Genomic DNA, 14,519 nt, shown 5'->3' with positions numbered 1-14,519 from the left:
TGTGAACCCTATTTCGTAGCAATTGTTTCTTGCGATATTTTTCTGTTGTATTACCAATGTAGATCGAACTCAAATAATGTCATTCGTATATCTCCTGAATTGCGTTGGAATATCTTGTCTTGTCGCTTGGGCATGTTTCGTGTTGGTGGATGACGTTCAAACTTCAAACTATGTCCAAGTTTGAATAGCTGTGGACAGGACGCCAACCAAGAAACTGAGGCCTGCTGTTCTGTTGCAGAAAATTTTGCAAGCTTGACTACTGTTGCTTATAGGTATGGGCATCCTTCTTTTTCCTGTAGGTGAACGTGGGCAAGTTCGCGTCCTGAAAGGGTGCGTGTGATGGTGAGGACTTGTCTGCGTTGCCCGCTAACCGATTTGTTATTTGCGTCCTCCACAGCATTGAATGGAAAAACTGGGTGGAGTGGGTTAGACAGGTCTGTTCACTCTTGCCCCTCTATTAATAGAGGAATGACGTTTCCCCCGTCTACCATGGGAAGAATATCCCTGCCTATCAAACATTTCCCAATGGTTTATTTTCACCTTGTTTTCCTCTGTGGATAGAGGAATAACATGGGAATAAATATTTATATCCCTGCCTACCTAACAACCCAAGCTTTTATTTTGCTGAAATCGATGCCACCTCTGCTCATTGTTGGATAAAAATTTCCCACTGGTTCGACAGCTTTTTCTATGAGTAACAGCCTATTTGCGCCCTAGTGCTTCACTTGGCGTTTAAAAAGTTCACTCACATCGGGGTAGGTTTTACCTCGTAACTTTTTTTTCTCAAAAGCTTTGGATCTCCCGCCTTTTTCTCCCAAAAATTTCAGTTGACATAAACGTTGAAGGGTTTATTTAGGTTAGTGTAAGTTTGTCTTCAAAATTTTTATTTTTATGAATCGCAAACATCTCATTCTTTAGGGGCATTTTCGGCTTGGCTTTCGCGTTTCTTGATACGGAAGATCTTTTTGTCAATTTTTTTCTGCTTGGTTGAACGCGCATTAGTCTTGTAATATTTTCTAAATAGCTCTTCAATTGGTGAAGCAACCACCCACACACCACCCCTGAAATTTCTAGCAGTGAGAATTTAATAGGCTGACCGGTTGCCAATCTCTGGCTTTTGCGACCGGGAAAATGCACCTTCTGAGCTTTTTTGGCGTTCTCTTTAGCATCTGTCAAGTCAACAAAGCTTCGTGGATCTGTCGGTTGTTTGTTAAGATTATAAGCCTTATATATGGCCATACGGCGTTGATTCAAGAAGTTACGGTGATGCTACATGCCTACAACGTGGAGAGGGAAATCAGTCATGATCCGAAACTTCATTACTTGTTTTGCATCTCTCTTTGACTTTTTATAGAATATGTCAAAAAGGAAAAAGGGTTAAATATGTTAAAATAAGACGAGGATTCTTAAAGGATAAAGATATGCGTGTATTACAACTCGGAATTGCGAGTAAATCGCTTAGTAGGAGTCCGAGAGAATGTGGGCTTAACGAGGCCATTTCCGTTGGCGGAGTATTCGTTGCGATGCGTTGTTGCTGAGAATAATGCATGCCTCATTACATTATAAACAAATGCTGCCTATTATCAAATCATTGAAAGCCAAGAATAGCATAAAGCATGCCTTCCCCAATCGCCAAATGGTTGGCCTCACTTTTAGCCGCAACGCATGGTGCTGATTCTTTATTTAAGGTAGTCAAAGAGTTCGGGCACATGGACCAGGTTTTTCATGGATCCTTTAATATCTTAGGTGACCAGCGTCAATTATGCCTTCTCAAATCTTGTTTCGGCAAATTGTGGCACATTTCTGGCATATATTTGGACTAAAACAGGACGGTCTAACATCTAAACAAAATCAGGTTCAGGTTGATTAAGTAGGATTCACATGAAGTTTTTTCAGAGCCATATTGAGATATTTGGGTTCGTTTAAATAGTTTTTGAATAGAATCCCAAAGCCATCAACGGCCCTAGTGGTCGTTTGGCGATGCAAGCAACATGGTACTGTTCCATAGTGGGGCAAATTCATAGAATAATGTGTTATTGTGTTCTATGGATAATAACAAATTATTAGTGTTACGAAATGGCTGTTGAATGATCCAGTCAGCCAACGAAGTGATAGCAAATCTGATTTACATTGGTTAGTCCTTGTACTTCTTTTTTTATGGAAACTGGGAGTCTCTGAGAATGACACCGAATGCATGTCAAATTTGTAAATATGGTATTAGCTTCAAACAGTCACAGCCACCATTTTGGCTTTTGACTGCCTACCACTTCTCATATTCAGATATTTTATTGTATTGGAGTAATAATTAATACTTAAAGGTTGTCAAATGTTTCAAAAAGTGGGAAATGCAGTGGCCAAATATTGATGTACCAAAAAAATATTGTGATGCAATCCGCATCCCGCTTGCCTTGATTAATCAGTAGCAGTGTCAGTCTGTTTAATTAAATAACGTCAGCGAAAAGCTCCATGCTTCTGAAAGATGGTGCTTATTTAGTTGCTTTGATACGCAAAGGCAGGTGGCAGTCCAATTGGGTAGAGGTTCATCTTGTCTGCTAATACCAATTTCCGTCATTTTTTTTTGTGGATACATATATCAATTTAAGAAAGAAAACACCGTCAATGGCCTATTGATTAATTAACTAGTTTCTAAGATTAGCTACTGTCAGGAGTGATTTAATTCTATTAATTATTCCTTCGATTTGCTTTTGTTTTCGGGTTAAGCAAGCAGGGTACAAACAGCCCATGGTAACTGTCATTTATTCTTTCAGATATAGATGAAATGACCCGGCCGCAGGACTGACAAAGAGAAGCAAGTTGAATAATGCCGTTCTGCCCGAAATGCATGTTACTTGGTGCCTCGTGGGCCATGTTTTGGCAGGTGGAGTCCCTCCTTCATCAGAGTATGAAGTGTAATGACGACGATGGCAGGCGCCCATGAAGGCCTTCCTTAATGTCATGGAGTCGGTGCTTCTCTCTTGGTATTTAATGAAGAGAGCGCCTTTGTGAAGATTTGCCTTGGCTTAAAAAATCCACCTATGAAGAATCTTCCTGCTATTTCCTTTTGTTGTTACATTGTTGGAAGCATCGTCTAATACGCCCGCAGAGCATTAGCTTAAATGGATGGACTAGGGACATGTTTTATGTTACGCTTCTTCAGTTTGACATACATAATGCTATGCTTTTGTATACAAAAATGGAGGTAGGTTTCTAGGTGCAAGTTGAAACAAGTGAAATCTGACTGCCTGATACTGACATAGTTCAAGACCTTAGGGTCAAGGACAAGGGGGGAAAGCTTTGGCTCTCGCTTACATAGTAGCATTAATCCCTGCTCACTGGAAAGCGTTACCTAACAGACCTCCCACCTTCACATTCAAATTCTCTTCCATTTTAATTGACTAATAAGAATTCAAGCGCAGTTAAGATTTGGACGAGACCGGAAAGACAATTATATTCCAAATACGATTAATGTCATCTGATTGCCTTCGATCAGTAGTTGCATTAGGATACCAGTCTTGATAGCGAAGAAGACCTTCAGCAAATAATTGACGGATACTTAACAGTGGGCGTGTCCTACTCCATGTAAGGTGGCAGCAACACAAGTGGGTGAAGCTGCACCTAGATTCTGCTCACAAGTGATGCCATTCCCAGTGTCGTGTTGTCAGTAAGCTTTGGTTGGTGGCTCGGAGCATGCATTGTGTTGGAGAAGCTAAGCGCACCGTCTCAGCACTAAACAAATGGCTAATTGGTATGTCTAAGAAAGTTGGGTTCGTGCCAAACTATTTCTCTGCAAAATGGCTTTGCAGCCGCTAATAAAAGCTTCTATAGGAGAATGACATGAAATATTTAAGACCAGGGGAGTCTTCTTTTCTAGTCTGCTTTTGGGTTGGCAACAGATTTTGAAGTATGTGTTTATGAAGTTTATCATAAAATTCAAAGTTTTGTTGGCTAAGGTTAAAATGTGAGGTGAAATTTGTACTTTTCCATTTTGCTTTTTATTTCCTCTTATTAGAAACAACGACGCCATTGCCGTCTCACTTAGCTACCTGAGCCTTCAACGGTAGAACTAGATCCTTATCTGACAATTGCCAGTAAGAACTCTAAGCTGACATCAAATTATAGGTGCGAGCCCATTATTATAACTTATAATTATGACAAAGCGGACTCGAAACACAAAATTATATCCTTATATTAAAGGAGAGGGAAAGTATTCGGTATGTAAACTGCATCTGTTTTAAATAAGATTTAATAGGTTTTGGAGTTGCAGTTTAGCTGAAAAACATTGAGCGGATATGGCTGCATTGCTGTCCTGATCAGACTCCGTGGAGTCCAACGCAATCTCCAAATAAATGCACGCGTCTGCCCGACTCTATTTCTGCTGTCCTTTTAATTGAATGGCGCCTGCTTCCTTCCTCTTTCTCCTCTAAACTTCGCTCTCCGCGTTTCAGTGGTCCTTGTAAAAGAAATGATGGATTTGGAGTAAAGGCTAATGTGTCCTTCACAGTTCATCATGGCCGAATTCTTGGGCTTCTGCTGGAGGAACAAATCTTGAGGTGTTGCCTTGAGGATGAAAGGAGAACACGGAATTGCAATACGTGCCACCATTGTCATCCTCGTCGTCGCAGTATCATCCTTTCGTCTGGCTTCGTGTCTAAGTCGTGATGGACTTGTGCTGCTCTCTCTCTCTAAAGGATGGGTTCTTCCTGAACAAGTAAGCGGAACCTGGAATGTTTCGGATGCTACTCCTTGCATGTGGAGAGGTGTTCTTTGCAATCGCCTACACAGGGTGGTAAGCATCAATATGAGCCAAGTTGGTGTTTCTGGCAAGTTGGTATCTGAGATAGGGCTCTTGGCCCATCTCCAGAAGGTCGACCTCGCCGGAAACAACCTATCTGGAGAAATCCCGGCGACGCTTGGTAACTGTACAGAGCTGGTGTACCTAGACCTGTCAATGAACTTCCTCAGTGGCCCAATTCCTGAGAGCTTTGGAAGGTTGAAAAGACTGAGCTCCCTGTCACTCTACGGGAACTTCTTGAACAATGGCCTTCCGAGGACTCTGTTTCAGCTTCCGCTACTGGAAACGCTCTACCTGAACCAGAACAACTTCTCTGGCATAATTCCAGACAGTATGGGGAACTTAACGACGTTGAGAATTGCTTGGTTGAGTGACAATTGCCTCTTCGGTGTCCTTCCCGAATCGATTGGCAATTGCACCCAACTGACGGAACTTTATCTGTTCAACAACCAGCTGGTTGGTTCATTGCCCCCGACGTTGAACAGAATCAGTGGCCTTGGTTATGTTGATGTTCACCGGAACAGGTTCAGTGGAAGAGTTCAGATTGGTGATGGTGGGTGTGGAAGCTTGAATGTATTAATATTGTCCTTCAATAGTTTCAGTGGTCAAATCCCAATGCAGTTGGGAAACTGCAGTGAACTCGTGGCGTTAGCCATGGTAGACAACAGTTTAAGCGGCTCTATTCCCGCTTCCTTCGGCTCCCTGACGAAGCTCTCGCAGCTCTACCTGTCAAAGAACCAGTTGTCGGGGTCGATTCCTCCAGAGATCGGCAACTGTGCATCATTGACTGATTTGCAGATAAATGAGAACCAGCTCCGTGGAAGGATTCCTTCTCAGATTGGTAAGTTAACCAATTTACGAACACTTTCATTGTTCATTAATTCTCTCGATGGTGGAATTCCACCTGAAATCCTGAGAATTCCCACCCTGGAAGTTCTTTTTCTTTATAATAACAACCTTTCTGGGGAGGTGCCTCCTGAATTGGCGGAGACGAAGATGCTGAGGAACCTTTCTTTGTTTAATAATCGGCTTTCTGGAGCGTTACCGCCCAGTTTTGGGTCGAGTAGTAGTTTACAATCGATAGATTTGACGAACAATCAATTCACTGGTTTCATACCAACTAGCATTTGCTTGAACAGGAAGCTAAAAATTCTAGATCTTGGACACAACTTTTTCAATGGTAGTATACCTCTTGAAGTAGGGAAATGCACTAGTCTGACAAGGATGATACTTAGTAACAACAACTTAAGTGGCAGTCTTCCAGAATTCTCAAAGAATTGCGGCCTATCCTATATGGACATAACAGGAAATCTCATTGAGGGATTTATCCCTCCCAGCATCCGCTACTGTACCAATCTCACATCTATTAACTTGTCTTCCAATAAGCTCAATGGCATTCTTCCTCAAGAGCTAGGAAACCTTCGGGATTTGCGTCGTCTTGTTCTGTCCCACAACAATCTGCGTGGTCAACTACCTGTCCAGATCTCCAACTGCAAGGAGCTATACTTATTGGACCTGGGTTTTAATAGCTTGAGTGGTTTGATTCCATCTAGCCTAGCAGGTTTAAATAAAATGCAATATCTGATGCTCCAAGAGAACCGATTCACAGGTGGCATACCTGAGTTCTTATCTGCATTTGGTAGGCTGTTAGAACTCCAACTTGGAGGAAACATGCTTGGGGGAGATATCCCTCCCTCACTGGGAGAAATACAGAGCCTGGATATTGGATTAAATATCAGTTGCAATGGGCTAGTTGGTCAAATTCCGCTGCAGCTAGGCCAACTGTATAAACTTCAAAGTTTGGATATATCTCTCAACAATCTGACTGGTAACCTATCGCCATTGGTTGGTCTTCAGTCGATACTTCAAGTGAACGTTTCTCATAATCACTTCGTTGGTGCGATCCCACATTCATGGGTGAAGTTTCTAAACATTTCCCCTACATCTTTTCTGGGCAATTCAGGACTGTGCATTCCTTGCCTTCAGGACGACATAATCTGTGACGACGGCATCTTGGCTCGCTGCAAAGCCACCAAATCAGATCACAGAACGACTAGAGTTATGGTCGTTGCGATAGTTCTTGGGGCTATTTTTCTTTCTGTACTCTTATTGACGGTTGTCAAGTTGCTTCCTCTTAGCCATCCACATTCCAACGTAGCAGAATTACAATTACAGGAAGGGCCGTCTTCCATGTTGAACCGGGTAATGGAAGCAACTGGGAACTTGAACCAGCAATATATCATCGGAAGAGGAGCACATGGCACCATTTATAAAGTGGAACATGGTCTGGGGAAACCATATGTAGTGAAGAAGATTGATTTCAAAGGTCGTAAAGGACCTAACAAAAGTATGATGAAAGAAATTCAAACTCTTGGCAGCATAAAGCACAGGAATTTGTTAAAGCTGGAAAATTTTTGGTTCAGAGATAGCCATGGATTGATCTTGTACGATTTCATGGAAAATGGAAGTCTTCACGATGTTTTACATGAAGTCAGACCACCTCCACTTTTAGAATGGAATGTGAGATATAGAATTGCTCTAGGGATTGCACAAGGTTTGGCATATCTGCACCACGATTGCAACCCTGCTATAATACACAGGGACATCAAACCGAAGAATGTTCTATTAGATTCGGAAATGGAGCCCCATATATCAGATTTTGGTATTGCAAAGCTCATGAAACTCTCATCCACAGGGCCTCCTTCCAGCTCCGTAGTGGGCACCCCAGGGTATATGGCACCAGGTATGGTTATTCTCCATTACAGTTCCGAGATATACAGAATCTTCACAAACATCCAATCTAATTTAATAAAGGATGTTGCTCACTCAAAGTTAATGCTACGTTAGTCAACCTCTATAAGTCAAGTGGTTAACTTACCTCATTTTCTGTTCATTATCCAAGCAGAGATGGCATTTTCAACTTTGAAGAGCAAAGAATCTGATGTGTATAGCTATGGAGTTCTCCTCCTTGAACTGCTAACTAGGAAGAAGGCGCTAGATCCTTCTTTTGGTGAGGAGATGGACATTGTCGGCTGGGTTAATGCTACTCTAATCAGCAGCAATAAAGTCATTGATCCATGTCTCACAGCAGAATTCCTGGACTCCTCGATCAAAGAGGAGGTAAGCAAAGTGTTGTTGATTGCTATGCGATGCACTGCGAAAGATCCAAGTGGAAGACCTACGATGAGGGGCGTGGTGAAAAGAGTGCTCGACATAAAAGCTACTAAGCTTGAGTAAAACGATGGGTACTGTCAAGCCTTTTTATTTCAAAAGTTGTGGTGAAAACAGAAATTTGGTGTACCATGTTTTCTAAGCATATCTGTACGTCCTACTTAGCACACAGCCTTTGAAGGCTTTGAGTATCTCATGAGGAGCTTTTTCCAACATTTTTCCCATTTTTTCTTTATGAGATTTTAAATTTCACTGTGATAACACAATATCGATATTTTAACCCACATTCAACGCAGGATGGCCGCTTACAGGTTGCTGTATTTCCCTTTCTTGTGGCTACTGCAAATTTAATTTATTGCTGAATATAAGAAATACTAATTATTACTTTAAATTTTTAAACATATCCTCCTTTTGGTCGTGTTGAGACAATAGTGGAACAAAAATTAAAATGATACACCAGGCATGCACAAGATTTTTATGTCTCCGATGAGTTCATTACCAATTCATGATATTTGCAGCAGCTGGAAAGGTCCAAATACAACATTCTATCCCTGATCAAAGCTGATATGATGCCTCTCACGTCTTTTAGCCATGCAGAAGACCTCGGGTTCACGGTCGAGAAATGCCGAGTTCGCAAGTCAAGGGTGCATAATATTGAAGAAAAGGGACCGACATGAAAGACTTAGCGATATAAGAAGCTCGGAGATCATTGGATTATTGACTACCTTCCGTTTGCTCGCGTTGATAAACGTGGTCGGTTCATGTTTTTTCCAAATAAAATGAAGTGTATACGTGGCAATTTTAACAGTGTGATTTAAAGTTCATGAGCTCTTGAAGACTGACATTTACATGAAAAGAGACTGCTTGTTGCAGAATCTGTACTTCGTTTATTGCTGTGCGTTAATACCCTGAAGAGAGGAGGGAAAAAAACTGGACCCAGATATAGCAGAATGAGTTAGATGCAAAAGCTTAGGGTGGAACATCAGCAATTCATACTAACTTTTTTGAGACAGAAAAATGTGATCCATTTGAACGTTTGCCAAATCTGGTTCTTCCATACTTTCAAATGGCGGCATAATTGACACTAGAAAAGATGTATATAAATGCAAAAACCTGTTTATTGTTGCGTAGAAGAGGTGAGTCGGGCGACTTGTGCTGAAGCACTGTGATGACTCGGAGTATTTATTCTGATGGTGAAGATTCACATCGGAGGGCGAGTTCTCCAACAAAACATGGGCTTGCCGTAACTCGAATAATCAGCAGGACTCGAAAGTTGAAAAAGTGGCTTAGCGTCTCCATCAGCCCTCTCCTTCTGTTACTTTTAGACTGAGAGGATTCTCAGTTACCTTTCCATGACAAAATTCACCGCCTGAGCCTTGTACTAGAGCTGCAGTTGGGGCTACGGTTGTAAGGAGGAATCATCCCCAAGAAGTTTCCCATGCCCAGATCGTTTGACCGAGACTCCTACAATTCCTCAAGCAAGCTGTAAACCAATTGCATTCAGATACTCACCGTAACAAAATGCAAGATCAAAGCTCTTAGTTGCCTTTCTCAATTTTCCTTCTCATTCGTTTTAGTTTCGCCATAGGAATAAAGACGCTGCCACTAAATATGCAGCCGATCTATTCTCCCTGCTTAATGTGCGTGAAGACAGAGTTGGAAGAGGTGAAGCAGAAGATGAAGCCAACTTGCTGGATGCATCTATCTTGATACTATGCTCCAACAGCCATATGACCGTGGCAGATCATGAAGAAAACACTGATCAGTCACAGCCCGGGTAAGGGGAAGGCCCAGGCGTTGTTGCTGCTTCGGGAGACGAGGGGCTCAGGACCACCACTATCACATGCAAAATGAACTCATCTTTGCAGGCCAGGCTGTTTCTTTTATTGCTGTATGTGAGATCCCCATGAAAAGCTGTTCGTTATGGTTAACTTATGAAAGCCATCTCATGCTCTTTTTCTTGATCCTTACTACCAGCTTAGCAAATGCTGCGGTGTTTCCCATGTTAACTGTAGTACATTTACCAGCATCAGTATAAGTCACCACAAGCTAGTTTTCCTGAAGAAATCAGCATGAAAGTTCCCAACTCACTTCAGTTGCATAAAAAGAAGTGAGACTTGCTGATAATTATGCAGTGAGGTCGCTCATGTTGCTGGACTTTAGCATATGCATGTGTGCAAGTCTCAGACATGCAGGTCTTACACATCGGCCGACAGCTGGTCATTGCACTATTAGTTCTTTGATTTAATTAAGTGCAGTGACATTTTGCTGAAATTTTCCTTCCCTTTTCAGATTGGAATCATTGGATCCACATCCGCTAATGAAACCGGTGCCTGTGATACCTGAATCGGAAGACTGAAACCCAGACCACAAGGTCAATCAAGTTGAGGAATATTATATCACCAAAATTCTATCATCCTAGACCACAATATTTCACCCTTTGTCAATCACAAGAGAATCTGAAGTTTCATATCCAAAAACAAAATCATTGACATGCAGACTGAAGCATTCGGTCACTTCATATATTTTTTGAGCCATGGGATGCGTTCTGTCTCCTGCAACAAAGGCATGAACCGTGTTTAGCAACTCAATATGGCTGTACCCGGGTTCCTTTTTGACACCATTTTTTTCCATCAACTTTCTTACTTCTAGTGCAGCATTCCATTTTCCTGCATTGGCATACATATTGGATAAGACAACATATGACATGGAGCTTTCTGGCTCAAGCTTAATTAAAGCCTGAGCTGCCAAGGCAGCGACTTCTAGATTGGCATGAATTTTGGCAGCAGAAAGCAAAGATCCCCAGACAGACCTGTCTGGTAAAACTGGCATTTCATTTATGAGTTCGACTGCCTCTTGTATAAGCCCACTTCTGCCGAAGATATCAACCATGGAGGCAAAATGCTCCATCCTTGGAATGATATGAAAATCTTCAGTCATGGAACAGAAATGTCTCCTGCCTTCCTCCACTAAGCCTGCATGGCCACATGCTGATAACACAGAAAGGAACGTAATATGACTGGGTGCCACTTTCAACATTTTCATCTTGCTAAACATCAGCAGGGCTTCCTCTGCACAACCATTATGTGCATATCCTCCGATTAATGCATTCCAAGAAATCAAATCTCTAAATTGCACGTCATCAAATACTTTTCTAGCGTCAGTAATCTCTCCACATTTAGAATACATTGTTATAAGAGAGTTCTTCAAAGGTGTGTCGCAGACCCATGATTTTGTGAGGTACTGATGTATCTGCTTTCCCTGATGCAAAGCCACTAGTCCAGCACACGCACTGAGAACACATGACAGTGTGTGTTTATCAGGTTTCAGACAGCATTCCTGCATCTTGAGGAAGAGATCGAGTGCTCCATGGTAGTCGTCATTCTGTTCACAACCAGATATTATTGCATTCCACGAAACCAAGTTCTTCCGCGGTGCACTGTTAAAGAAAGAGCGAGCGTCCTCCAATCTCCTGTTCTGAGCCAGTCCGGAGATAATGGAGTTCCACGTCTCCACATCCGGCCCAGGAACTTTACTGAACAGAAACAATGCCTTATCAATCGCGGATGCATGTACATAACCACTGATTAGTGTATTCCATGACACAATATCGCGGACAGGCATTTCATCGAACAACTGTTGTGCAGCAGGCAAGTTTCCGTCCTTAACATAACACATGATCATGGTATTCCAGGAAACCACATTTCTCTCAAATTTCTTAATCCCGTCATCAACACCAGGCTCATTTTGTCTACAGCAGCCTTCGCGAGGAATCTTATCAAACAAGCGACGAGCATCTTCCACTCTCCTGTTCTGCCCATAGCCAGCAATCAAACTGTTATACGCATCAACATCCCCTTTCCCCATTTTCTCCAGCAACCTAGCGGCCTCATCCAACTCCCCGTTCTGCACAAGACCCACAACCATCGCATTCCACGACGCTAAATCCCTCGCGGGCATCCTCTCAAACAGTTCCTTTGCCGAACGTAAATCTCCGCAACCGACGTATCCAGTGATCATGGTGTTCCACGATACCACGTTCCTCATAGGCGTCTTTTCGAACAGGCTGTGTGCATCCGATATTCTCAAAACTTTCGTATACCCACCGATCATAGTATTCCAAGACACTGCATCCTTCGCCGTAATCCCATCGAAAAACCGCCTCCCCTCGTCTATCTTCCCGACTCTAATATACGCGGACAGGATCAAGTTCCAAGAGACCACGTCCTTTTGAGGCATTTCATCGAACAGTTTGCGAGCTTGCTTTAGATCATTGTTCCGGACGTAGCCAGTTATGATGGCATTCCAGGAGACGACAGTTCGCTGGGGCATTTCGTCGAACACTCTGTGGGCTTCGCGGAGTAGGCCCTTTCGGACGAGACTCGAAATGCTCTTGTTCCAGAAGACGACATCTCGATCGATAGAGAGGGTGCAGAAGCGAGCAACTGCCTTCATGATGAAGAGCAATCGGCGGCAAGAGCTGCGACTTCGCCAATGGCCGAACAGCCATCTCGACAACCGTCCATCCTAGAGATGGACCGTAATGACGCTACTACTTTTGCACAAAGTGCTCGTAATGGCTGTCCTCCAAGCGCCGTCGGTTTGCAAACCGAGACAACCGAACCCCAAAAAAACAACGTGTTTGATGAGTGCTTGAGAACATATCGGATCTCTTTCCGATGGATTTTGGTGTGATTAAGACAAAACTAAGATGATATGCTTAAGTTTGAATGCCACAATATGTTCATGCTCGATTCACTAGTTCAACACATTCACTTGGTAGTTCAAAATGTGGGTTTGTCTGATACACCACAAGCATCTTTAATTTGACAAAGCATTGATTGTATATACTTCTGGTCATAAAGCCATGCCACATTAGATTCATAGATTTAAGATCCAGAGGTCTCAAGTTTAGAACTTTCATCAAATTCCCAGAATCTAAAGATTTGGGAGGCATTTGATTATACCGGATCTTAGACTTGAGGATTTGATTTAAGAAGGGCCTCCATTGTTTCTTACAAAATCATGATTTGAGAACCATGATTAATTTAAGATTTTCATTATGCCTCAAATTCATAAATTTCAAATCTAGAAAAGAGGGTGATCCATATATTTTAAAATGAGAGAATTTTATGAACGTGAATGCTCCACGCATCTTGGGTGCATTAGAAAATCACATCGGTTTGTTCACAACTTTAAAAAGTTGGGATCATGTTGGAGAATAAGTGCCTTATCTAAAAGGAGACGATAAGAACGACATTGTCAGTATCCAGTGCGTTTCTTAGTTACATATTAAACCTCTAAAAGATCAGAACCACCTAATTTTCAGTTTTTTTTTTTTAATTATTTAAAACATCACGCCCCAAGACAAATAATAGGCTCCTGCCTATTGATACTTTTTTTTAAAAAATTAAAGTGCACTTGCTTTTTCCACATTGAGACATGTTACTCGTTCTAGCTCTCTAGGGGCTTGTTTAATAATAAAGAAAGAATGCTAATATACAAATCGTAGACACGTTGAGAAGAGCACTTTTTATATGTCGTCGGAAGGATAAAAATAATGACTCCACAATTTTTTGTGGGAAGGCCAAAGCTATCTTAGCGAAGAAAGCTACGGTTCAATTGGTCAGCCATTATTGATGTGAAATATAAATTTAATATTATCGACACAGTTTTGCCCATCAAGCAAGCGAGATGGCTCGATGCATGGTTGGCAAACGTGGTATTTTGTTTCTGAAATTAAGAAATTGAAACCTAAAATTTTGATTCCATTTTAGTTTGAAGTGGAATTATGATTTTGAAATTGTCATTAAAATTCCAAACCATCGAACACCCTCTAGTCTAGCGGCTGATAGCCAAAATTTGTCAGTATTATTTGCCAAAGTAACGTCGAGGTTTGGACGATCTCAAAATCTTCAAACACGCCTGTTTTTCCAACAAATAGAGTACGCAAAGCTTCCATATTGAATAGAGAATTCAAATTTTATAAAATACTCCACAAGAAACTAAGCGTAAAAGTTAACCTTCCTTTCCTTGTGATCACAAAAAAGGGAAAAGCAAGACTGGCCCTAGTTTCAACATGATCTTGCAGAGCAACACGCAATTTTTGTGAAATAAGGAAGACATTTCTTCCTAACCGCGAGATCGGGTTTGATTAGCTTGTGAGATATACGAACCCCGTATTTTCTGGGACAGTTTTGTTTTCTTCGAAAACTATATAAGCGATTTCATTTTGAAGTTCATAGCATTGAAATGATCTCCATACATACAGTTAATTTTTTCTAGTATCAGACACCGAGGGATAGTTTGGCAGCGTATACGTATGCAAATGTACAATAACTCTACACTAAAGATTGAGGTAGATTCTTGAAACGGTAGAACTAGTATGCCATGAATCTGCTCCAATCTTTAGAATAGATTTATCAGACACGAACAGATTATTCATTCTGTCGAACAACAACTCCTAAAATAGTGCTTGGAACACTTTTGAGAGAGTTGAGAGTGACACGCATTGGATTCTTACCGTTGAGGTTGATTCCAATGGCGATGATGTCTA

At 41.7% G+C, this 14,519-nt stretch overlaps 2 protein-coding genes across 4 annotated transcripts; one reads left to right on the top strand and one right to left on the bottom strand.

Annotated features, from left to right (window-relative positions):
- Window positions 1-4,420: 4,420 nt before the first annotated feature.
- Window positions 4,421-8,271, top strand: LOC116250632 (receptor-like protein kinase). Of its 3 annotated transcripts, none has more exons than XM_031624415.2 (3): window positions 4,421-5,633; window positions 6,756-7,535; window positions 7,698-8,271. In XM_031624415.2, exons 1-3 carry the CDS (start codon window positions 4,565-4,567, stop codon window positions 8,027-8,029), a joined length of 2,181 nt encoding a protein of 726 aa, XP_031480275.1. In that variant the 5' UTR covers window positions 4,421-4,564; the 3' UTR covers window positions 8,030-8,271. The 3 variants fall into 3 exon arrangements, with proteins under 3 accessions (XP_031480275.1, XP_031480274.1, XP_031480273.1); XM_031624414.2 differs by having other exon boundaries at window positions 6,402-7,535; XM_031624413.2 differs by having other exon boundaries at window positions 4,421-7,535.
- Window positions 8,272-8,376: 105 nt separating this feature from the next.
- Window positions 8,377-12,592, bottom strand: LOC116250633 (pentatricopeptide repeat-containing protein At1g62260, mitochondrial). The gene has a single exon (XM_031624416.2). The coding sequence runs from the start codon at window positions 12,416-12,418 to the stop codon at window positions 10,397-10,399; it is 2,022 nt and encodes a 673-aa protein (XP_031480276.1). The 5' UTR covers window positions 12,419-12,592; the 3' UTR covers window positions 8,377-10,396.
- Between the last annotated feature and the right edge of the window lie 1,927 nt (window positions 12,593-14,519).

This window comes from Nymphaea colorata, chromosome 3, assembly GCF_008831285.2.
Source record: "Nymphaea colorata isolate Beijing-Zhang1983 chromosome 3, ASM883128v2, whole genome shotgun sequence".
Taxonomy (NCBI): domain Eukaryota; kingdom Viridiplantae; phylum Streptophyta; class Magnoliopsida; order Nymphaeales; family Nymphaeaceae; genus Nymphaea; species Nymphaea colorata.
This window is presented reverse-complemented; position numbering and strand designations above follow the sequence as displayed.

What these genes read in the sequence shown, in the direction of transcription:
- LOC116250633 (XM_031624416.2), bottom strand. Translation starts at nt 12,418, where the DNA reads ATGAAGGCAGTTGCTCGCTTCTGCACCCTCTCTATCGATCGAGATGTC.
- LOC116250632 (XM_031624413.2), top strand. Translation starts at nt 4,565, where the DNA reads ATGAAAGGAGAACACGGAATTGCAATACGTGCCACCATTGTCATCCTC. An exon ending in CCCAGGGTATATGGCACCAG is followed by an intron (nt 7,536 to 7,697) that starts GTATGGTTATTC and finishes TTATCCAAGCAG; the next exon opens with AGATGGCATTTTCAACTTTG.